The 25,610-nt window shown below is 36.7% G+C and overlaps 1 protein-coding gene across 2 annotated transcripts in view; it reads left to right on the top strand.

The window, feature by feature from the left end:
• CENPF (centromere protein F) overlaps positions 1-25,610 on the top strand; it is a 45,488-nt gene that overhangs the window by 3,162 nt on the left and 16,716 nt on the right. For both annotated transcript variants that reach the window (XM_082049606.1, XM_082049605.1), the window contains exons 4-12: positions 1,883-1,998; positions 3,805-3,896; positions 6,626-6,893; positions 8,421-8,623; positions 11,380-11,505; positions 13,932-14,060; positions 15,675-15,797; positions 19,481-19,616; positions 20,880-24,334. In XM_082049606.1, the coding sequence (XP_081905732.1) occupies positions 1,883-1,998; positions 3,805-3,896; positions 6,626-6,893; positions 8,421-8,623; positions 11,380-11,505; positions 13,932-14,060; positions 15,675-15,797; positions 19,481-19,616; positions 20,880-24,334 (4,648 nt within the window). The remainder of the gene's footprint in view (positions 1-1,882; positions 1,999-3,804; positions 3,897-6,625; positions 6,894-8,420; positions 8,624-11,379; positions 11,506-13,931; positions 14,061-15,674; positions 15,798-19,480; positions 19,617-20,879; positions 24,335-25,610) is intronic.

Here is a 25,610-nt window from a genome sequence, read left to right as displayed (position 1 = left end):
CTTGGTAAGAGTAATCTGCAAAGAGCTTGGAGCTACAACAAAAGTACGTGGACAGTTTGGTCTGTAAGATGAAGTCTACCAATAAAATATGACCCCTGGAAGAAGGAGGCTTGAACATCTATTGCAATGGAAGAGGAAGCTGCCAAAAACAATGGTGTCATGTCTGAATCATTGAATCCAGTTGCTATGGTAAAGAAGTGCCTAATTCATAATGCCTCAGCTTGTAAACATTGTTATTACTGAGACAGTACCTATGTACTGGCTGTAGAGGTGGAATGCAATTCATGCAATAAAATAATCTTCTGTAATGCAGAGGATATTATACAAAAGGAACAGTTGCCCATAGTGAAGTGAATGTTGTCATCTGTTAAACTTGTTCTCATATTAGAGGCACCCCCCTATCCTTGAATAAAAGTATTTCAGAAACTGTGTGTGACAATAAGGCTGAGTATCCTACCTATGCAACAAACTGTTCTGCTAGTACTAGTAATGCAGAACTATTGCCACAGAGAGGGGTGAGTCTGTGACACCAGGTTTCTTGGATTTTTTTTTTAATGGCCTGAATTATGTCTATTTCCTTTAACTTTTGGATGGTATGCCTCATACGTGTCCTAATAGATGCCAATCAAGAAGCAGTTGTGTTGGTCTTTCTGATTTTTTTTTTTTTTTTTTTTTTCTTCCCCCCCTTCTCTTCCACCCCTCTGGGAAACCTGAAGATAGTTGAAGTATTTCATGTGAGAAGATTCTACGTTTCAACAACACAATTTATGGCATGTAGAAACACCAGCTTACCACTCCTTACACAGGAGTTGCTGAGATCTGTTGAGGAATCTAGTGAGATTCAACGAGGCTGACCAAACCACACACATGTTTTCTGTATTTACTGTCAAATGTTATGCCAGAGAGGCTGTGGGCTAAGGATATTCTATGATCTATTACCAAAATTAAGTTCAGTTTACTGAATTCTCTCCTTCCCATTGTATTACTTTATGTAGCTGTCCACTACAAAGGCTTGGTTGGTTACTACACATAGCTTGATCTTGACAATCAGTTTTGGTTTTTTATTTTGTTATGTTTGGGTTTATGCTGATAACTGATCATTTACCACCTAACAGCAACTGACAAGCCACTAGAAGAGGAGATCTTGGTGTTGTGTAGTAAAAGGGCGGGGAAATGTAAACACAAGTTGTGTAGTCACTAATGTGATGGGCTGCAGCCTGGAACCATTGTCTTATCAACTTCTATTCGCTGGGCAGGAGGAAAGTTGCTGTATAACCTCCAAACTAGTTATCTGGTTTCAATGAATGAGCTCGTACCTCTTCAGGCTTACAAAAATCACTGGAATGGGTAGTCTGCTGTGGTGTTTTGGGTAGCCATATAAATGGTACATGTGAAAAATAAACTGTTGGGTGGAAGGTACTCTATTTTCATGAGGTACGCATAGCTTTCTCAAAGTGCACAGTATCAGAACATAGAATAAAAGTAGTGTATTTCCTACCATAAAGATGCCTACTGAAGAGTAAGTGTCTTATGTTACCAGTGTTTACAGTGATTTGGGTGTGTTTAGCTGGACTACGGCTTCATACAGAGAGACTGTAAGCAGTTCTGATTCTCATCTACTTTGGGTTGGTTGGTTTGTTTGTTTTTTAACTTTGGCTGCTGTGTAATTGATTAAATATGTTGAAACTGCAAATAAAATATACTCTTCATATTTCTGTGTTATAATACTTAAAAATATTCAGGATATATATCCTGACTTGATCTTTAAACTAAGTTCTTAGAATCATGTAACTTATTTGTGTATTTCAGTCTCTTAAAAATAGATAATAACCTTTTATTTTCCATTACTAATTACTGCTACTGCTTCTTTTTTCCTAAACAGATACAAATGTGAGCTTGAGAGAAGTCAACAAGCATCAATAGTAGGAGACTTATCATTCAGTGGCACCCCACAGAAAAGTTTTACTGGGCCGTTAACACCAGTTCAAAGTCATAATGGTAAATGAACATGACACTTGTACTGGTTTACCTAGTCCCTGTTATATAGCTTATTATAAGACTGTCATTCACAGCACCATAGATTCCAAGTTTAAAAATTTTTAGTGCAGGTTGAACACTTATTGTAAATATCTTCAGCACTATGTTGATAGACAGGAGTAGTAAGAATAACCATCAATGGACTGCAGCAATTTTTTTGAATGCCCGTTGTTAGTGTCAGCTCTTCCCTTCACGTAGTGAAGAGCAAATTTATTTCTTCACGTACCATAGGTTCTTCCACTAAAATTCAGTCACCAGTCAAGTGTTATTTCTTTAGAAAATTATTTTTTATTTAGAGTATTGTTGTGCATGATAATCTGCACAATTTATGCACTGTTTCCACTTCAAAGCATCACTTCTATCTTCAAATTAGTGACATCAAATAGATTTAAACTATTTGAATTAACTGAGAAACCAAAAGGAAGTTTCTTTAACTGGAGAACTGCTCTACAGCTAGATGCCCTTATGCTGTCTATGCTGAAAAACTTTGAGTTCAATATTACACATGCTCTTTACCCCTTTATTTGCTGTGAAGAAATGTTCTATGAGTTTAGCATCTCAATCTTACTCTGATGAGAAATCTGAGATACGTTCTTGCACTCTTATTCCTTTTAATATCTCTATACATATCTGAAAAAGGGTACGCTAGTGGCAACGTCAAACATTTCACTCAGCATGGCACTTCTGAAATGGGGATTAGATTGAAGTAATTTAAATAACTGTATTGAAAATGGTATACTGGGGAGTTTTTTCAGTTGAAAGCTGGAGTCTTACATTCTTTAAGATTGTATAATCATAGGATATCTCAAGTTGGAAGGGACCCATAAGGGTCATTGAGTCCAATTCCCTGCTCCTTGCAGGACTACCTAAAAACTTAATCATATGACTAAAAACTTTGTCCAGATGCTCCTTGAACTCTGCCAGGCTTGGTGCCATGACCACTTCCCTGGAGACCCTGTTGCTGTGACTGACCACGCTCTTCAGTGACGAACCTTTTCCTAATGTCCAACCTGAACTTCTACTGATGCAGCTTCATTCCATTTTTTGTGTCCTGTTGCTGGTCACCAGAGAGAGGAGGCCAGCACTTCACTTTCCACTCCTTGAGGAAGCTGTAGACAGCCATGAGATCACTCCTCAGCCCCCTCTTTTCTGAGCTGAACAAGCCAAGTGATCTCAGCCGCTCCTCATAAGTGTTGCCCTCTCTGGACACACTCTAATACTTTGATGTCCTTTCTGTGCTGAGGCACCCAAAACTGCACACAGTACTAGAGGTGGGGCTGCACCAGTGCAGTGTGGAATGGGACCATTGCCTCCCTCAACTGCTCCTTGGAATGCTACAAAGCATTTTTTTTTGTCATTTTGTCATAATATTAATGCTATTAGGTTGCTGGTAGGAAAACTTTTTTTTAGGTGTATAATCTATGTGTATATGTATATATAATGCAACACATGTATGTTACCTATATTTATTTTTTAAAGTGTGTATATATGTATATTTTATATACACATATTTTTCAGAGAGAGAGATTAAAAAAATAAGATTCTGGCAGTTGTGATTTCATTTTAATGTCAAGTTCCAGATATCCCACCAGTGTACTTTCGAGGTCCTGAATTACTGAACATATTGTATATACAGTTATTTCTTCCTCATGATCTGACGCTTCTGATAGCTGTTCATTTTTATCATTCCCATGATAGGAATAGGCTAGAAAAGATTACATGTGTACTAAAGTAAATTATGAAGAATTATTAATCATGTCTTTGTAGATGCTAAGTTTGAAGAATTAGAAGAAAAATACAAGAAAGAAGTACAAGAAAGAAAAAAGCTAGAATTAGAACTGAGAAACATACAGGTTAAGGTAAGTATCTCTTGAGAATGGTAGATGTGATATCAAAGAAAGTAACTGCTGAGGGAGCTTGGAAAATAGAGTGGAAAACTAGTGAAATATATTTTGCCTCCCTTAAAAGTATAATTTGAAAAAAAAAAAGAAAAAATAAGATAATTAATCCCTGTGTACTACTATTCAGAAGTAATCTTGACAAATCCATAATTGAATAGCAAAGGAAAGAAGGACATATAAAATGAGAACGCATCCTTCAAAAACTGGAAGTCTCATGCAAGCAAGGACAAGAAAAAAGTGCGACTTTTGCAAAGTTAAATATGGTAGAATAATAAAATAGCCTTGAAAAGATTATGAGAAATAGCCCGCCTAGCAAATAAAAACTAGTAAATTTTTCAAACACAAAAGCAGTAGGAACTGTATTAGGGAATCTGCAAGACTAATAGATCACCAAGATGTGAAAGCCCTCAAGGAAAAAGGGGCCATTGCAGAAAAGCTGAAATAATTTTTTATTTAGTATTTACTATCTAAAGGCTTACAAAGTTTTCTGTATCAGAGCCTTTCTTTATTGGGGTTGAATCTGTGACACAACCTCAAAAGTCAGAGGTAGTCTTAAAATAGATTGATTAAATGAACAGTAATAAAAAAAATTCACCAGATACAGATAACATTTACCCGTGAATTGATAGGGCTCTGCAGTGTGGGACTGCTGAATCCTTGTGATGTGCAACTGATTTGATTCTTCTCTTGATACTGGAAGGTGACAAGGATGATATCATTTTTTTACAAAAAAGCTTACAGTGCTGATTCCTAGACATGTAGTTTAGTTGGGCCAACTTTTTGTCCTGGGCAAATTGTTAGAAGCTTAAAGCAATATGTTTATTGATGCATACATAAGTATGGTGTATGGAAAAAAGATCAAGTGTTTATGTGTAAAGGGAAATTGTGCCTCACATACTTTCAGAGTCTTTATTTTTTTAAGAATAAGTCAAAGAATATGGGAGTTAAGTGTGACTCAGTATGATGTTGTTGGATATCCACAAAACACTGACAAAAATGAAACAATTTTGATAAAGGGGAGTTCTTGTGAATGTGAAGGTAAAGACTGAGGGCTAGGAATAAATGGTCAGTTTTTACACCTAAGGAATGATAACAGTGGTGCCTGAAAAGGATTGGTAGAGACGACTGTGCTATTTAGTGTATTCATTAGTGATCTGAAAATGAGTTAAATAATATGGTTGGAGACCACACAGTATTTTGTAATACTAAATAATTGCAATAATTAAGATAATCAGTTAAATTCACTGAAAAAAAAATATAAAAAGTGAAGTAATGCATCTGGAAAACATATGCATGCCCAGTACATTCAGGCTCCAAATTTAATGAAATGATTCCAGGAAGAGATTCAGCAATTATTGTGGCTAGTTCTCAGAAAACTTCAGTATTGTGTTCAGCAATGATGAAAAATATTTTTTTAGGAAAAGAATTAAGAACTAATGAGAAAATATTCTTTGCCTGTATATAACCAAATGGCTCTCACATCTCAAATATTCATTGCAAATTCTATTTTTCTCATCTCCAGTTATGGTACAAGTGGATGGTATAAAGATGAGTGAGGATCAAGAGAGGAAACAGGGAATGGTCATTTCCCTATTTTTCCCTATTGTTCATTACAATAGGAGCTCTGCAGGCTCAGAACAAAAAGTATTTTAGTATACTGTACTGTGTTAAGTGGCAGAATTCTTTTTCACGGAGTATTGTAAAAAAAACAAAACACAAACAGATCCGAAAGAGAAAGTACTTCAGCAAAAATTATTACTAATTCCTTTTAATTTCCTGGATTCAACTTTTGACTCAAAACTCTATGAATTTAAATGGCATGTAAGGGAAATAATTAATATATGCATGGTTAGGTTTTTATATTCTCTATCTGTAAACAAGTTACTTTATAGGATTGGTGAAAATATTCTCGACTACATAGATTTCCGGTCTTAGCACAGCTATTCCTATGTAACAACATATTTTCTGGTTGGACTGTGAAGTCAGACTGGGTATTACCTGGTTTAGGCCTTTAGTTTAAAAAAAAATGAGAGGTATTTGAAAATCCAGTTAAAAAATACAACAGGGGTTTTAGTGTTTGAGTTGTTTTTTTTTTTTTCATTTAAGGAGAAAAAACCCCCACATACTATTTTGGCTCTATTTAATTTTTCTGCAGGAAGAGATTGAAAGCTGGTACCTGGCATATTTTATTACTGCAATTTTGGGATATTCTGTGTGAATAAGTTTAAATAAATAACTCTGTTCTGAATTTACCTGTGTTTGTCCAAAAGAACTAAATAGGGGTCAGATATTTTAGTCTAGATTTGTATATTTCTTGTAGCTTACTTGTGTCAGCACTTGCATGTGAAAATGTAGACTTTCATTTTGAGAAATATAGGAGGTAAATGATGGGAATTATCTTGAAAAAGATGAAAATCTGAGCATGTTACTTATACACGGATCAAACTACATTTTTGAAGATCCTGGTTTATGTTTGTAAATATCAGCTGTTCTTGGATACTGGGTTAAAATTATTTACATAGTATAAAAAAAAATTTTTATCAGTAGTTTGCACTGGTGGATGATGTGGTATATAAAAACATGAAGTGACCACAACCCATTATCTACATATTAACAAATTAATTATTTTGTTATATGTTGGCTATGGAGCTGTGTAAAGGTAGATTCTTTTTTTTTCTTGGACACAGAAAATAAATCAGCCTCAACTTCAAAGCTCTTTGAGTCACAGGGAGATTGCTCGGCATCAGGCTTCCTCATCTGTGTTTTCATGGCAACAAGAAAAGACACCATCTAGAAATCAAGAAACACCTGCAAGAGGAAGTTCTACAACGTCCTTTTTTCCATGGGAAAAAGAAACAAATTCTAGTATAATATCAGAGAAGAACGAGCTCAACAACAGCTTTGCTGAGAATTGTAATTCTTCACTCCTGATCCAGCTAAGAGCACAGAACCAAGGTATCGGCTATATTTCTTTTAAACCCAGAGGCAGTCTCCTATATGGTTTCATGAAAGCTGGTGTGTGGATAGAAGAGAGGTATTGAAATTAGTGCTTTAGTGAGGAAAAGAGAAAGATACCTGTTGCTGCCTTTGGCAGCAAGCCCAGTTGGCTGCTGGTGTGTGTATTTCCTGTGATCAGCCAGTACATGGAGATTATCCACAACCTGTGGTATCTTTTACATAGGGGGTAGGAGAGTTAGAAGGGAGGAGTGTATATTTTTTTGGGGTGGGTAGGGGACATCATATGGAAATGGCCTTCTCCAATAATTCCATTGTTCATAGAACAATTATCTTAAAACAGAGTTAAAAAAACTCTTCAGGATTTATTACATCTCACTGTTAAATTCAATTATATTGCTTCCTTAATTTTGTATGACTCTTAAGATTTATGACCAAGCAACACCTGTGTTAAAAATTCATTGATTGAACATGCTTAATACATAACTGAGTTAGTCCATACTGGATGTTACTGGAAGCGCAGAATGAAGTGTGATGCAAAAAGTACAATGAAAAAGCAAAGTATGATCTTGTGCATATTGATGTGAAGAAATAATCATTTGTGATATCTGATAGTCAGAAGAGAGCAAATGGTTTGTTGTGGTTTTGGTGAATGTTTACTTAAGCCTACTATTTGGACGAGCTTTTCCACTGTTCCATTTAGGACTCTTTTACAATTTCCTGTACTCTCCAAACTGTTTATTCAAACTCTTCTATCTATGCAACATTTTCAACTCGGAAGCCATATAAATTCAGCATCAGGAAAACTTTTTTTTTTTTTTTTAAATAAAAATAATTACCAGATAATAGTAATTCTGACTAACACTCCCTGTAGCCGATCAATGTTTTCTACTGTTGTGATTTTGGAAGGTAAACTCTTAATGATATATATTGTGACAAGATCACTTGGTTTCGCTTTATAGGTATGCTGCTGTGGGACAGGAAAAAGATTAAAATATAAAATACTCTATCTACAGATACCCAATAGCTGAAAAACCTCTTTGAAGCAGAGGCTCACAGCTGCCCCAAACAAATGTTTGTAGTGGTTATGTTTCCTTTTAAAAATAATAATAAAAAATAGATATGTCATGTGAAATCTTTCTCTGTGTTTAAAAACAAGAAAAAACCCAAGCAGACAAAAAACCCAAAACAGTAGAGAAACAAATTGTCCTTGCCTTTGCAGCATTTGTGCCTGATCTCACACTTTGCTGTGTTCTCATATATTATGCAGTGGAAAGAGTCAACTATCTTTTGGTCTGAATAGTTTTTAATAGTTTTGTTCATTGATGTAGTAGCATAAGAGAGGTGAAAGTTTTGTTTTTAGCTTGCTGAACATTATACAGGGTGTTTGCCTGCATCAGGAACTGGGGTTTTTATCAAACATACTAAATATTTCAGAATATGTAGACACTTGGAAATTTGAGTACCTGGAAGACGCACCTTTCCAAGCAGAAAGTATCCTTAACCTTTACTGTTTTTAAAATTCAGAGTTAAATTCCACTGTGAAAGACCTAGAACAACAATTGGAAGCTCAAGAAAAAGTGACAAAATCCCATATGAATAAACATCAAGAGGCTGAAGTGCAGCTGGACAGAACGAAATTGGAATTAACAGAGAAGGATAAAGTTCTGAACAAAACCAGAGATAAACTGACTCAAATGAGAACACAACTTGATCAAGCTACCACACAGGTAAAATGTTGTGTCACACATCTTCTGGCTGTCCTTACAATTCATTCCCAGTATTAATGTGTGTCAGTTTTAAGCCATTTTAGTAAGAAACGAGATTCTTGGGTAAGTTTCTTGAGTGTTTAGCTGAGGATCAAGTTTTGCAAAGTATATGTTATTTTGATACATATTACCTGTAAAAATGGAAATACTCATGAGCAGTCACCCTTTTCTGGAAGGTTCTTCTACCACCTGAAGAAATCTTTTTAATCAGCAGGCGAGATTGACAGAAATTCTGAAAAACAGTTTCTGATCATGTTGCATAGAGCAACAATGACATCTGGTGGCAAGTTCTGACCTTAAATGGACTCTCTCGTGCAGTATCTGTTGCTTATACTACAGGATATTGTGAGTGTATAGGCTTTGGATTGTAAATTACTTAAGTAAAATAAAATTAGGTAAAAATGCCATGCAAGACTGAGAATGTATCTATGTAGTTTCTAAATGGGATTTCACAACCTAATCATAAGGACTGTGGATTCATAATAAAAAAAACAATAGGGACAGCACAATTTGCTTAGTCAAGAATTTACAGAGTGTATTTAAATACATACGCATAAAAATGTGAAATGGTTCAGATTTTTTCTCATAATCATGCAAAGAAGAGAATGCCAGTGTTTAAAATAATTTAATTCAAGCTTCAAAAGATAACAATTAAGAATAGTTGTCTCTTTTTCTTGGTTAATCAAGTCACGTTACCTTCCTAACGTCCTTTTTCACAGCATTTGACAAATTTGAAAGTAGTGTACAGATTTCATAATTCCTTGAATCTTCATATTTCCATCTGTCTTTTTAACTTTTTTTTTCTACTACTTCGACTCATCCGCAAGATAGGAAAAAAGATATTTTTTTGTATATCTCTTCAGGGTATAATAATTATCTATCTTTGTCAGCAAGTTTCTACATGCCGCAAAGTATATTGGAAAACTGCTGTTTCCCACAACTCCTGTATCTGTCCTTTAAAACTAAGCTTTTGCATGTTGAGGGTCAATCAGTCTGCCTCTTGAGAGAGACAGCAACTTTCGGTTATTGCTAGCCCTGAGGAATAGGCTTAGGGGAAGTCTTGGCCGGGAGTGAGGTAAAATCATATTCTTGACACAGTCCGTTGACTACCTGAAGGCACCGTCATTACAGTGAGTCTGTGGGAAGACAGGTGACCCAACCTAACAGCTCAGTTCCTCTGAAAAAGTCTTTCTCTTCATTTATTGGATTCCCCAAATGCCCTGATTCAACTTCCTAGATGATTGAGATGTCACATATTTAATTTTGCCCTGTTAACTTTCTACAAGTTTAAGAGACCTTAATTGTTTTACGAAGGAATCAAAGGGGCATTAAATCCAGTGCAAGGGAGCAGTGAAGGTTATATTGCCAGGAACATGCCTGAGGAAGGAAGGGCACGGAGTGGTAGAACTGAGTGTCCCCATTTGAACCAAGGTGCAGCCCATCCTTAAGGTGCAGCACAGCATCTTGTCCAAGAAGGTTCCTTTGGTCCTGCCAACTGAAGGTTGCTCCTTTCTGTTCTGTTTCTTCTTTCTCACACTGAAATTGGATCTCCACCTGTCTCTGCCCCGGGCTCTGGATGTGGAACTGCACTGAGATTCTGGGTTTTAGTTTCCTGCCTCATAGACTCAATTTAATTTTGTCACACCCCTTGTACACTTCTTTGTCACTGGTACTATTCACAGACCTGGACCACAGCACCTCCTCTGTGTTATCAAGTATTTTAACATTTTTTGAGATCTGCAGCCCTTCTGCAGGCAGGTTTCTGGGTGATCTTACAGGAGCTCACGATCCCTGTAGTTTGAGCCTAATAACTGGACATCCCAATACTATTACCTGCCTCTTATTTTCTTACGACATAAATCAACTATTGTTTCACTAACTCATTAAACAGTCCTTGTTGCTGGAAAACAGTCCTATTCATCCTTTGCCATTCTTCTTATCCCTTGGGAAAAAAAAAATGGTACATATTTTGCATTACCAGATTGTTTTTGGAATAAAAATGTGTTTTTCTGTTCAGGGAATTAACTGGACACTGCTTCATTCTCTTAGGTAAAATAGTATTAACCTGACAAACTGAAATAGATAAAAAGGTGACATATTTTAATGTAGAGGTTAACCGAGAACATGATCTACTGATCTTTTTTAATTAAAGTTTAAAATGTGAAAACCACTCTTCAGTTCTTGCTGAAGTAGACGAAGGTAATTGCCTCTTGTTTTTTCCTATACAAATCAATGTGCTGAATCACTCTGAAATTCAGTGGAATATCCACGTATTTTCATCCTAAACATGTAGTTCTTTAGCAGTTAGTGGTCATTCATTAGTTCATAGGAACCTGAGGTACTGAAAAGATATATTTTTTTGTGTCAATTACAGTACATTTCTGTAAATTGTCAAAGATACTGATTTTCTGAAGATTTTTCAATTTTGCGTGTGTATACAGGAGTATACATATATACACCACACAACTATATATAAAAAAGTGTATATATATTCTTTTTATATATACATTTATTATCACTAATGTAAGCAAGTATGAGTTTAGAACTTTGGGTAGCTAAGAATTTATATGGTACCAGCTAAAGTTACGCTGTAGGTTATGTGAATGCTAGAACAATTGTAGTAGGTGAAATCGTTGTTTTCATATGAATGCATATAAATGTCAATAAAAGGTTACTTGCATTTTTAACACTTGTGGCTGATAACTAAATTACGTTAGGTCCAAATGATGGAGCAAAAGGTGAAAAGATTGTCAGAAGAACTGAATTGCCAAAGACAAAACGCTGAGAGTGCTCGTCAGTCTTTAGAACAGAAAATAAAGGCGAAGGAAAAGGAGTACCAACAGGTAAGGCAAGAACTTTTTAATTTTGACTTCCTGAGGAAATGAAATCACATGGCTTATTTTGTGCATCTGCTTTTCAGTTAATTGCGATCGCATCTGATAGAGAGGTAAAAGTTGCAAAGATAATTGACAAACTGAAAACAAACATCCCAATAGAGGGAGGAGTCTGTTGGAGACATGTGGAATTATGTTAGTCTTCACTAGATGACAGAGAATATTTGTGAAAGACCCAGTTGAGATATAAATACGTGAGAAAATAGGCTTCATTGTTCACAGAATTAAGTGTGTGTGAGTTCAGACTAAATAACTGACTCCCTTGTTTCTATGGAATCTGAACTATTTTTTTATGTATTTTCTTGTACACAAGAAAATAATTTCTCTATTTTTCTAATTTTGGTTTATGCTTCATTTTTAGCTTAGAAATAGGTAACTACTTTATTGGCATCTAAAACTAGAAAAATCCTAGAATGATAGAATGGTTTGGGTTGGAGGGGACCTTAAAGATCCTTTAGTTCCAACCCGCCTGCCATGGGCAGGGACACCTTCCATCAGACCAGGTTGCTCAAAGCCCCATCCGGCCTAGCCTTGAACACTTCCAGGAATTGGGCATCCACAGCTTCTCCAGGCAGCATGTTCCAGTACCTCACCACCCTCATAGTGAAGAATTTCTTCCTTCTATCTAATCTAAATTTACCCTGTTTCACTTGATTTGTTTTGGGCATTTATTTAAACAAGAAAGTTTGCTTTGCTTTCTCTCATACTATAACACGTAGAGCTTAGAAGGCAGAGTCTTTTCAGTCCATCAGCTTCAGAAATAATGGAATTCTTTGGAACTTAAAGGCATTGAATTAGTTGTTAAATTAACAAGGTGTGCACTTGTTTCCAAAGGACCTCCTTGCATGAGCTCAGGTAACACTTCTGACCAGAGGTTTGCAGAAGGGCTCTTTGGAGCTAATGCGTACTTTACTCAGCATTAGTTACTGGTGTCAGCTACTGTGACGCCCAGCTGGTGTCATATCTTCCCCTTCACAATTGTATAGCACTTCTGTCACCTTCTGGTGTGGGAATGAAGTTGCAGACTTACCTATATTGGGTTCTGTGTAAAAAAATGCTAAATTATATGTATACACACATGTATGTAACAATGATCTTTCAGGATTTTCTGTTTATGACAATTCTACACTTATCTATACTTTTCCTGTTAAAAAAGAGCTGTTTGTTTACTGGATGCCTCACTGGTATAGGAAGTGTTTTGGCCTCTTGTACTTTTTTTGCTCTCCAGCAGAATGTGATGGGTGCTGGCATCATTCCACAGATACGACTGATGAAAATACACTGACTTGTGTGCAGGGAGTTCATGCACCTGGGAGCCACAGCCACATTGCAGAAAATGTCAGCTCTAGTTCCTTCATTCTGAACCTTTCCTTTGGTGTTATTAATTTATTTATATATTTATTTTAATTATTATTATTTTCTTTCTTTTTTTTTTTTAAATTGTTTGTTTTGTTTGACTGGTGGCAGTATGTTACTGTGTCTTTTAGTGAAGCATTTTGCCTGTGTGAAGTAACTACACATCTACTCTAATAAGAGAAGCACAAGAGCTTTGCTGCCTTTTCCCCATCAGAAGGATCTTCGAATATGTTAGTAGAGCATAATGCAACTCTTGCGTAGCGATTATTGCTGATAAATATCGCGTTTTTTCCTTCATTGCTTATTATTGCCCTCATGTCTCTTGTTGTTTTGCATCCTAATGAGCCTCTGAAACCTGCAGAATCACAACTGTAAGGTCCAAAGGCAGAGGAACAGGGCTCATGAGAAATGACAAGTACAGCTGTTTATCCTAATGGATGCCTACTTGGCATGTTGTAAGATCCACAAGAACTATATTGTCCCTCTACAGACTTCAGGAAGTCTGCTTTGGGAACACTCTGTTTTGTGCAATTGTCATGATTGCCCTTCTAAGATTATCTGGTTGCTCAGTCCCATGCTAGGTATTCTTTTAAGATTATTTTTAAATTTTCCTAGGAAAAAATCAGCTCTATAGTATGGTGAGTAAATTATAGCAGAGAATAATTTGTCCACTTGTAGTGTAATGTAATTCTTATATGAAATATCTTTAAGATGAAGAATTTTAACACCATTACTTTCACTAATTTTTGATTTTTTTTATTCCCTTTCTGTGATAGGAATATTGCTGTAATGGAGTTTTTAAGCAGATGACATGAGTCAGGTTAGGGCCCTTCTTGCCCATGTGATGTTTGCAGCATGCATCAAGGTTGTTTTTAAACTGTTATTCACCGTGTAAAACAACTGTCTCTGACCAGGCAGTATCTGCTAATGAAAATCATTCATTATCACTTCAGTAACCCAAATAGAGACTTGTTGCACTTCTGTGTTTATTTAATTGCTGCTGTACCACTGTTTTCTAGGAACTCTCTTGTCAGCAACGTGCCTTGCAAACACTGGATCAGCAGTGCAACCAGATAAGAAACAAACTGAATCAGGAGCTACAGCAAGCCAAAAATGACTTCAATGCTCTACAGGCAGAATTTGACAAAGTAAGCTTTTTTATTTAATATATTCTACTAGAGCTGGTGTTTAGTTGTTTCAGCAGTACTGCCTTAATTTAGCTGTACACAAAAAAAAAAAGGAAAAAGATGTGGGGACTTGTATTAATGTTTTGTACAGTTTGTATTAGCTGTTTTGTATTTACCGTTTCTCACTGAGATACTGTGTATTTAAATGTGAATTAAAGGATTTTTAAAGTTTGGGGCTAGTTCACCTCCCACAGGGAAGGAGATATGAATGCAGAACAGTGCAGCTAAAATAAACCTATTTGAGAGAGAAGCAACTAAGGCTGATCACAGATGACATCACAGATAGAAAACATGCTGAGGTGTAGTTTGATGATAGAGCTAAACTGATCAACAGGTAGTTGACCTTTGGAACAGCAGCCCCATTTCATACACCCTGGTCTTGTACTCCTGGTACTTCTTTTTTAGCAGTGCTACCCCTCATTTGACTTTACAGAGAGCTGAAACAGGAGCTAAAAGAGCAAAGAAAAAATTATATATAAACTGGCCTATGTGTACACCGGCACAACAACACAGGCACAAGTGTTTGCTATCAGTTTAACACCCTGAACTGGTTCTCCACAAAATCAGATGAGTGTCAGGCCTTGTGTAAAGAGGAACATCAGTAGGAGGGTCTTCCACAGCTTTGGCAGTAACTAGCTATTTGATCTTACTAGTTGTCACAAAATCACAATTTTAAGGAATTTAGAAGGCAGCATCAGCCTGAAGAGAGGGTGACAAGGAAAGAGGAATGTTTAAAAGCTCAAGAAACTTGATAGCAGCCATAAAGCAGCAGAGCTAACTGTATTTCTAAAAAGAAACATGTGTTCTTGAAAGTTAGATTGAAAAGCTCTATTAGCAGCCTGGCTGAACTGGAACAGCATTCCTAAAACTGACAACAGCTTTCTTGCAGGCTTGCTTTGTTTTAGAAATATAGCTATGGGAATACATTCAGTCAAATGTTCTCAGTGGAGGTTTCTTTATATGCACATTCTTTTGTATATGCTCACTGAAGAAACTGATTTCATTGACAGAAAATTAGGTGCTTTTTAGTTCTTATTCCAATAAAGCTAATTTGTTACCTAATGACCTCAGAATATACTTTTTTTTTTTACTTTTTTGACTTGATAATGGCATTTCCTCCTTTTTTGATCTGGAGCATTATAAGACTGTTTCAAAAGAGCTAAGACCTCTTCAGTTTTTATGAAATCTGTGTAAATGAAGCAGTAAGTGCAGTTATGATCCTAACTTTCTGATTCTCATGGCTTTAGCAAAAAGGCTGTTACATTCCCAGTCTCATTTGTACCCTACAGATATCATTGTGGTGATGTAGCTGCAAGTTGGATGTATTAATCTAATGTCAGACAGCCTAGAAATATATGTATTATAGAGACATACAATCTTTCTGGTCAGAGGCAAAGGAGTGGAAAAGCAATAAGCAGCTATTTTCTAAACCACAGTAAAGCAACCTTAGGTTCATGATGGTATAAAAGAATGTAGTTTTATTTTGTGATAGAATGTTAGAGTTCAAGAACGGGAGTTTAAAAAGAAAATTATATATGCCTATGAATATAGTGTCGATTTTCAATGTTCTTGCAGGTAATGGCAGTGAAACAACGCTTGGAACATGACACCAGTAATCTCACCCAGCAGCTGTGCAGGGCAGAGCAGGCTTTATCAGCAGCACGGGCTAAGGAAGCTGATTTGACAAGAAGCTTTGAGGTAATGAATGCAGAAGAGTAGCTGGTAGAATTAATAGCATGAATTAGTAATCTGTAAACAACAGTACTGTTGAGCATTTACTCACATAGCCTATTTTCCCATAACCAGTCTTTAAACACTTTTATGGATTGTCTTAATAAAGTATCTTAGTTGTAACACAAAAGAAGGTCTTCACTAACATCATGTAGATTAATGCATTTTGTTGAACTGGCTGTGTGGTTGGGGTTCATTGCTGTAATGCTGTTCATGTGATTCTAGTTCATGTTGGACTTACCTTTTATTAAAAATAGGTTTTTGTTTCAAGAGATCCTTGCTTTTGGCCCTGAAATAAAAAAATATTTCAATGCTTTACTGTTTTTAAAAGTAAATTCTAGAATCATTGACTCTGCCAAACTCAGAGGTTGTATGCAAAGACTTACTATATCTTCTGTTTTTAAAAAACAATTTTAAAAAAAGCATTTTTCCTAGGAAAATCACAGTCCAGCATATATACACTGCCGTAAAAACTTGCCCCAAAATGAAGATAAATTCAGTGAAGACTTTTGATGCTGCCGTACTACCTCATATTTACACATGCAGTAATCTTTCACTTTAATGTCTTCTTTGTCTTCCCAGTCGTATTGTTTTGCTTTGGTGGCAGTTAGAGCAGCTACACTAGAAATTGTTAGTTGTGCCACTAGAGACCTCTCCATGCAATTTTTATACTTTGGAGAATCAGGAGTAGAAAAAAAAGAGCTCAATACATATGTAATCCGTGTCTGTTTGTTTTATTTAAACACTATTATTTTGATTGTTGCTTGTCGTCATGAGCAGATATAAAATAATCTGGCATAATTTCTGCGAGAAATTTACCTGTCAAAATTCTATGAGCAAATGTGAAGTAAAATAGTGGGTTTTGTTCAGATCATCACAAACGTTGGTACAGTTTTAGTATATTGTGAAACTTCAAGTACATTCATCCTGGTAGATTCAACTGTCTGGGAACATTCCCAGGTATTGGGTTGTGACTATTTATACAGTTAATTGTTAGAACAGCAGTTTGCATGACCTTGGCCCAGCTGACTAGCACTTTTTCATGCAATTCCCAGGCCCAGTTTGGGAGTTTACATGAGCCTGGGCCCATGCCTAGCCAAGCGATTTGGTTAGAGCCACCTGTTTTGGAAGACAGAACTTTTGTGGTACGGATATGTGCTGTTCCCTGCCACTTGGCCTCAATCCTAGAGAGTGGCCTTTGAAACCTATTTAGTAAATAAACATTGCCAGTGGTAAGGCTAATCAAGATAATTTTTGTTCTTCCAATCAATGTATGCCAGCAGAGGAAAGCCTCCATCAAGCTTCTGCACATTCTTAATCTAATCTTCCATATTTTTATTAAAAAAAAAAAGTTTATGTCAGATATTGTGGGCCTGTGTACTTTCTGGCTTTGAAATTGTAGAGTGAGGTTAGATTTGATGCATTTTTTTTGAGATCCCGTTGTAAGAAAGCATCTAACTTGTGGAAATACCTTTTTGATGCAAATTCTTGGGAATGCTTCATTAGGCTGTAATTAGAGTCAGGTTTTTTGTCTTCGTATTTGTTTGTCTTGGTCAGACAAGTGAACAGCTGGTGACAGTGATGTTGTATTGGAACACAACCAATAAATTTATAAGGAAGCTTAATCTGGGGGGGATTTTAATAGTTGAAGAGATCAGTAGCATTACAGTTCTCTCTAGCTTAAGACGCACACATGAGAAAGCACGGTATATGTCAGCAGAACTTAGGACATGGCTTGTCTTCCTCACTCTCATAAATAAGTATAATGCAAAAAAATTACATGGGATTGTTTCAAAGTCCTGGATTCTTTGTTGACAGTAGATTTTGTTTATAGCAAAAGAAAACAAGACTGAGATTGGCCTTTCCTTTATCAAAGGGAGGTTGTTTCAGTCTTATGCTAATGGTGTAACTACCCAGTGGAGAATACAGTTGTTTTCAGTTGGTTAATCCACTGCTGGTTTTAGTCCTCACAGTATAATAAGACTGGTATTCCAAAGAAGTTGCAAAACAGCTACACTTGTGAAACATGCTGGTTATGTTTACTATAAGGTCAACTAAGCTTTGCAATGGTGATATCTCGATAGTTTAGCAGTTTTGGCATCTTAGCATATGGTTTACTTTTTGATGTTACAAGTAAAACCCATAACTATTCTCGGAAAAACTGGTCAGTCTGTCCCTAAATTGCTTGTAAGCCTGCTCTGTCAAAAGTTTCTCCAGGATAACAGTGCTGCCTGTATCTAAGTTCTGGAGTTTGCTTTGGTTTGGTTTTTGATTTTTAAAGGGAGAGCTGCAGAATGGCCTACTTGAGTAAAACAATATGCAAGTAGAATTGATAACTGGATTGAAACCAAACTGATTATTTTGCTTCTAGCTTTGGTAAGTGTAAATGGCTAGTTGCTATCAGATACTTATGCCATTAAACTATGGGATCATGGTTTTGCTGAGAACTGATTATTGTGAATGTTTGCACCAAATCAAAATAATTGGACCTTTCACTCATTTCAATTCCTTGTACTTCTTTGTTTTTCTTTCTTTAGATCTACCTAGATTTTCTAATGAACAGGTTTGTTTGGTTTGTGTACTTGTATTGCATCTGCATATGGTGCTTTGAATGCAAGAAGTTTGGACACTTGTACTTATTAAAAAAATTATTAAGATTACTAGAAAACTTTCTTCCTTAAAATTTATGTGACTGGATTTTTTTTAACTGTGTGTAGGGAAGGCTATGAGTAGAAGGGAAGGTAACTGCTAGCGACAGTGACAATTTTAATCATGTTCTGGGGTGATTTATTTATGCTGTTGCAAAAACAAGCCTGCTGTGCCAGCAAGCTTCTAGTTTTTTTCATCCAGACCTTTCCTTTTCTTGAGCTTGGCTTTTGTGAATTGTTGCCCATCTGCTAGTAGTAAATGGATGAATAATTGACGGCCTGTTTCCAATTGGGCTGTGCCAGTGCCATGCCATCTGTTGTCCAGCAGCACAGGAGTTTGGAGAAAAAGGATTAGTTTCCTTAAAAGAACTTTTTTTTTTTGGCTTCCTAGATCAAATGTTTTTACATAGTTTTGTTTGTGTGTGGTGTGGGGTTTGCTTGTTTGTTTGCTTGTTTTTTTAAAACTTAATTAATTTGGACCAAAATACTCTTAATGGCAAAACAACACTCTGAAAGAGTAAGCACTTTTAAATAAAATTTGACCAGTGTTGCCATGATGATCATGTTCAGTGGAAGCAGAACTTGTCTCTATGTGAGATGATAGGCGAAATCTGATCTATACATTACTTGTTAATCTTGATGCATTTGCAGGGATTGGTTTCTTTTGTTGCTTTGGGAAAGTAGCCGAACTTCATCAGCTCAGATTTTGTAGGACGTGTCCTGTCCCGTCTCAATCTGTTTGGGCAGATCATGTGGAGGTGTTTGCTCAGTGCAAACAAGGGACACGCTAAACTACGTCAACTGGCAGCATCTCTCAGATGCTGTCAAGAAGTTAAAAATATTTCCGCTTATGTTCCCAAGCAGTGCTTAGGAACCCAGACATGGCTGCCCAAAGACTTAATAGGACCTAATGGAATATCTTGCTTTTGATTTAAATGAATCGAATTCTTTGAGCTGCTTGGCAATTCACATGAAATATGTCCTTATCTGGTTTTGTTTTAGGAAGCGAAGCAGCAGAAAAGCCTTCTTGACTGCCAACTGGAGAAAAAATTGCAAGAGATTCACCAACTTGAAGAAGAACTAAGTACGATCAAGCAATCTCTAAAGCAGAGCCAGGATTTTGCAGTAGAGATGAAAAGTGAGTTACGTATTTAAATTTGCACAAGTCCTGTTGCATGTTTAATGATGCATGTTTTCCTGCAGTCCTGGAATTTTCATAATGAATTAGGTAAAAAGTTTCCACTATGGGATATGATTAGTGTTTTTAACCAGTATTTAGTTTGTCCTAAATGAAAATGCATTTTTGTCTATGAACATATATAGTTCCTGAAGATACACAATTTTGAAATTAATCAAAGCGTACTGAAGTTTTCAGCAAACTGAATTTAATACTATCTGTTCAAACCAGAAAACTCCTCTTTTGTAATTGTTTTATATATATCACAGAATTATTAAAAAAAAAAAAGGTAGGAAAAAGTTGCATAACCACTGATAATTGAGACTTGCTTGCAGTGTTTGCTTCTAATTGAGAACACATTGTTTCAGGAATTCAGTTAAAATATACTTCGTAGTTCTGCTGGATCTGACTGAAAAAAAGGGATAGCTTCCTGTTCATTTCTGTGCATCAGTCAAACTTCATGTAAGATTTCAAAATGAAGCTTTAGAATTTCACAGAATCAGAGAATCACAGAATCGACTGGGTTGGAAAAGACCTCAGAGATCATCAAGTCCAACCCTTGGTCCAACTCCAGTCCTTTTACTAGATCATGGCACTAAGTGCCATGTCCAATCTCAGTTTAAAAGCCTCCAGGGACGGTGACTCCACCACCTCCCTGGGCAGCCATTCCAATGCCTGACCACTCTCTCTGTAAAGAATTTCTTTCTAATATCCAGCCTAAATTTTCCCTGGCAGAGTTTAAGCCTGTGCCCCCTTGTCCTATTGCTGACTGCCTGGGAGAAGAGACCAATCCCCACCTGGCTATAACCTCCCTTCAGGTAGTTATAGAGAGTGATGAGGTCTGTTCTCCTTAAAATTAATGACCAAACTTTTCATTTTCTTTCAACTGATGATTTGTTTTCCATTGTATAGAAAATTTTCAACCTTCACTGTCTAGTTAGTGGACCATAATGCTTTTCCCCTCCCCATTCTTATCCTTGGTAGTTCTTAGTCCGTTCCTATGGAGGCAGGGAAGAAATTATGACAATTTGGAAAATGACTGTGTAAGTCAGACATTCTTTGGCAGAAACAGTGTAAGACTGACCCATGAGAGGGTCACATACTGTAATGAGACCTATCCTGTTTAAAAAATGAAAATAAATAAATAAAACACCAGCAGTGCTATTTCATATAACAATTTTGTGAAAGTGACTGGCAGAGTTTTGATGGCGTTTTCTTTTACAGATAAGAATGCTTTTCAAGAAGCAGAGCTGAAGTTACTGGAAGAGAAATTTAAAAAGCAAGAGAGCTCCGTTTTGCTGGAAAATCTGAAAAGAGCTTTAGCTGACATGGAAAAGCAGCAAAATTCTACCCAAGACCTGCTGAAGGAAAAAGAAAATCAGATTAAAGAACAAAACTGTAAAATAAATAAAATGGAGGAAGAATCAGAAGCTTTGCAGATACTCTTTGGATTCAAGCAAAGGGAATGTGAAGAATTGCAAAAAGAGGCTACTGCTTTTTCTCAATGGAAAAATGAAAATGATCATCTTATAAATGAACTTAAGTCTGAAAAGGAAGGTATGCTGACTCATATTAATGACTTGGAGAGGTCCCTTCAAAGTCAGGAAATCAAAAATCATGAGTGTAGTGAGAAACTGAGAATGATGGAAACTGAAAGTGACAGGAAAAGCACAGAGATTAGAGAACTTAAAGACATGCTGGAATGTAAATGTACAGAATTAGAAGAACAGAAAAAAGCTTCTGATGAACTTCAGCGTAAAGCAGAATTTTCTGATAAGAAGTACTGTAAAGAGATAGAAAATATGTCCTGTAAAATATTGCAGCTTACAAACCAAGTTAGTGAGCTAGAAGAAAAGTTACAATTATCAGCGAGCGAAGGACTGCAACGGGAGCAATGCTATCATGACCTGCTTGGTGAATATGAAAAAATCTGTTGTCTTGTAAAAGCAAAAGATACTTCAGAAATGATGGAAGATGGAGAAATTAATTTACAAAGTGATCAAGAGAAGACTGTTTTAGATAATACACAACTTGCAGCAAATAGCTCTGTTGCTGAGGATCAGGGATGTGCTAGAGCTCTTCTAGAAGTAGGAAAACCTAAGGATCTGGCCATTTTACGAGATCAGATCTCTTCTCTTGAGCTTTCCTTAGTGGCTCAAAAGCAGCTGAATTCAAATCAGCAGCAGCAGTATGAAGACTTACTGCAAATCAAGGGTGAAACAGAAGAAAGACTATTTAATGTAGAACAGATGCATGAAACCTTCGTGACAGAAACTAAACAGCACATCAGTGACCTGCAAGCAGATATTTCAGCACGTCAGAAACTAGTTGAAAAAACTTTAGCTATTCTTGAGGAAAAGGACATGCAACTGCAAACTCTGAATGAAAGATTAGAAAACCAACAAGCTGAGCTTGAGGATTGGAAGATTAATAATAAATTGCTTGAGGATTCAGTAAGACAGCTGAAGCTCATGTCTGGAAGTTGGGATTCAGAGAAAAAGGACATGTCTTCAATGATTTGCTCATATAGCAAAAAAATTGAGGAACTTACTGCAGAAAATGCAGCCCTTAGGGATTTAAGCAGAGCTTTAGAGCAGGAACAAATAACTTTACTGGAAGCTAATAAAAATATTTCTGATAGTTTAAAGGAAAAAGGAGAAATAATTTCTGAAATGTCTGGAAAACACAAGGAGGAAAGACAACGTATTGAATCAAGAACTGAAGAAATAAAAGCAGAGCTTAAAGTTTTGCAAGAAAAGTATAAATCAGTGGAAGAAGAAAATGCAAATTTGATGAGCATTCTGAGAGAGCAGGCAATTGAATCTGAGGAAAAGAACGCAAAATTAGAGCAAGAGAAACTGGTGTTTAGTGAGAATAAAGATATCTTATGTAAACTAATAGCCTCAGAAGAAATAAAAAAGGATTTGGTTCAAGAACTTCAGCAGCTGAACTCAGAATTTTCCAGCGTCCAACATGTGCCTTCTACGGAGCTTCACTGTTCAAGACAGGAAATGTTAAATGTCAGGGCAACACAAAATACAATGCAAGAGAAATGTGATATTGTGTTTCAAGACAAGGAGCAATTGGGAAAGGGACTGGAAACAAAAAGTGAGCCACTAACATGTGATGTTTATTGTCAACAGAGACTCCATCCAGAACAGCTGAGAAAGTCCATGGAAGAAATGGAAGCTGAGCTGAATAAATACCAAGTTAAACTTGAGCTTCTTCAAATGGATTTTGAGGACAGAGAACTCTCCCTGGAGAACTGCAAGTTTGAAGTGATGCAACTGGAGACTGCTTTAAAAGGCATGGAAGCAGAGCTTGAGAAAAGCGTGAGAGAGAAAGAGAGACTGCAGCAAGAACTACTGTCTGTTAAAGAATTGAAAACTTCAGATTCCTCACTTACAGGACTAGATGAAGATGGCCACTCATTGCAGTATAATTATGATAGTGTCTCCCAGAATCGTGGCAAAAGAGGAATGGATGAAAGTTATTCATCTGTCTTGCTGGCATCCTCTTTGCAGGTAGCAATAAACCATCTGAGCGAGCTGGAGAAAATGTGTGAGAGTTTGCAGAGTGAGAACATTGTACTAGCCACCGGATTTAAAGGCTCAAAAACCAATGACATCACAAGTATTAATGAAGTGGCAGAGGAGGAAGAGAACAAAACGAATGCAGATAAAAAATTAAAAGTGGATAAAGCTGTTTTTCCTGATGAACTTATGGATCAAAGTGATAACAGCAATATAAAAATGCATTTTGATAATAAGGAAATGTCCTTCAAACTTAAAGAATGCAGTACTGGACACAGTCCTGACTATGAAGACTTAAAATTGTCCAGCAAAGAAGTTACAACACACTTTGCTGAAATAAGAGAGAAGCTTTTGTCTTTCCAGAATGAACATAAGAAATTATATGAACAACATTGCAGTATGAGCTCAAAGATATCAGAGCTACAGTCTTGTATTGAAATACTGAAGGCAGAAAATTCTGCATTGTCGACAAGTCTGAGCAATGTTCATATAGCTTCCCTGAGAATGCCACTGTCTTCTAGCCAAAATGATACCTTCTCTAAATTAGATGAAACAAAGTCCACAGTTTCTTCCTCAGAGCATTTTGAAAGTCCCTGTTTTATACAAGTAAGTGAGGTGGTTGATTCTTGTAACAGTGGTATGTACAAATGGGCAGAGGAAATGAATCAGCCAGACAGTTCTGCAGAAATAATTCCAGGAGGTGCAACAGAAGTTTTGGTTGAAAATTGTCACAATGGTTGCAAATTGGACTCTGTTAGAGAGCCCAGCAGTATTTCTCCTAGAAAATCTAGCCCTGAGAGTAGAACTGAAGAACTTCAGATGCTGTGTCAGATATATGAGAAGGCCATCAAGGTGCTCCAAGACCGATTTCACATTCAGGAGAGTATGAACACTGAGGAAATACAAGAGCTGAAAAAAGTTATACTGTCCGAAAGAGAAGAAATAGATCATCTCAAAAAGCAACATCTATCTGACAAAGAAGAATGGCAGCAGAAACTGAATAAAGTGACTATGGAGATGGAGTGCAAACTGGCAGCAGAAAGAAAACAAACTGAGAATCTATCTTTGGAGCTGGAAGCAGCAAGACTCCAACTACAAGTCCTTGATTTAAGTTCTCATTCACTGCTGTGCACAGATATTGAGAACGTGAGTAATTACTGTCCTGCAGATCAGTTTTATGTGAATCCTTTGATATATGGGAAGCCAAATTTAAATTCTGAAGTTGAATTTGTTTAAAATTGTGTCCCACAGAAGCAGTAGTGTTCTTTAGAGAAAGCAGAAAAATAATCTGTACCTCAAATTCTGGTTTACGCATCACAGGGATCATGAAAAGTAGCAAATAATTACAAACCCTACAAGTTTAGTCTGTTAGAGTTGTGTAATACTTTGTGCTACTTCCTTGGTTTTTCTTCAGGTCCGTGTGAGTGTGGATCCTGCCGTGTTAGTGGGTGCGGACCCATGATGTGTGTCTATACTGTCCTTACAAGCTTAAATCTCTGATTTAACACAGTCGGTTAAAGATACACACACTTCCCATGTCCCTTCATAGGACAACCTAGGACTTCTTCCACACCCCTCATTCCTTTCAGTGCTGTCAACAACAGAACGAGCTGGTAACAGAATAGTTAATTTTCATTTTAACCTGAATTCCCTCAAAATACCAAAGGGAACAAGAAATGTGGCAGTTGGCTGTGTCTCTTTCAGCACTGTAGATGGCATGTAACCAGCGTACTAGAATTTGCTGCTCCTTGTAAGAAGTGGCAAACTCAAAACTTTACTCAGAATTGAGGAAAACCAGTTTAATTCTTGCACATAGTGTATTAGACTAATTTTCCATAAAAAGAAATCTAACGAGTGCTTCTGAGCATTCCAGTTTCGACCGTTAAGTCCTGTGTGCGTGGCCTCCAGTGCCCAGTCAACACAGACCCAGAAATTAGAGTTTAACACTGGTCTCACATTCAGAGACATCTTGAAAACTCCACATTTTGGCCAACTGTGCAACACTGAGCAACTCTTCCTTGCAGAGGAGAAAATCTTCCACATGCATGTGTTACTTGTGATTCACATAGAGCATCCACACTGATACACAGACACTTGAAGAAAGAAATACTGTTCCTTACCGTACATAGCTAGAGCTTTTCTAAGATGAAGTGCTCAATACAGATCATTCAGGTGCTGCCTTCAGGCCCAGTTCTCTTTTGGAGTCCTCAGGTTTTGAAATTACTCAGTTTTATTATTTCAAATGAGAGTATCAGGTGGCCCAAATGTAAGCCCAGTTCTGACAGATAGTGATAATTTGGAAAAGGGAAAGTTTGAGGATCTGGGCCTGTGTCACTTGAAGATTCTCTGGTGTCTAATAGAAGGTGAGCAGTAAACCTTTCTCCTGTTAGTGGTGCTAATTATTTTTCACTATTTTCCCAAA

This window comes from Streptopelia decaocto (assembly GCF_964273445.1).
Source record: "Streptopelia decaocto genome assembly, chromosome: 3".
NCBI lineage: Eukaryota > Metazoa > Chordata > Aves > Columbiformes > Columbidae > Streptopelia > Streptopelia decaocto.
This window is presented reverse-complemented; position numbering and strand designations above follow the sequence as displayed.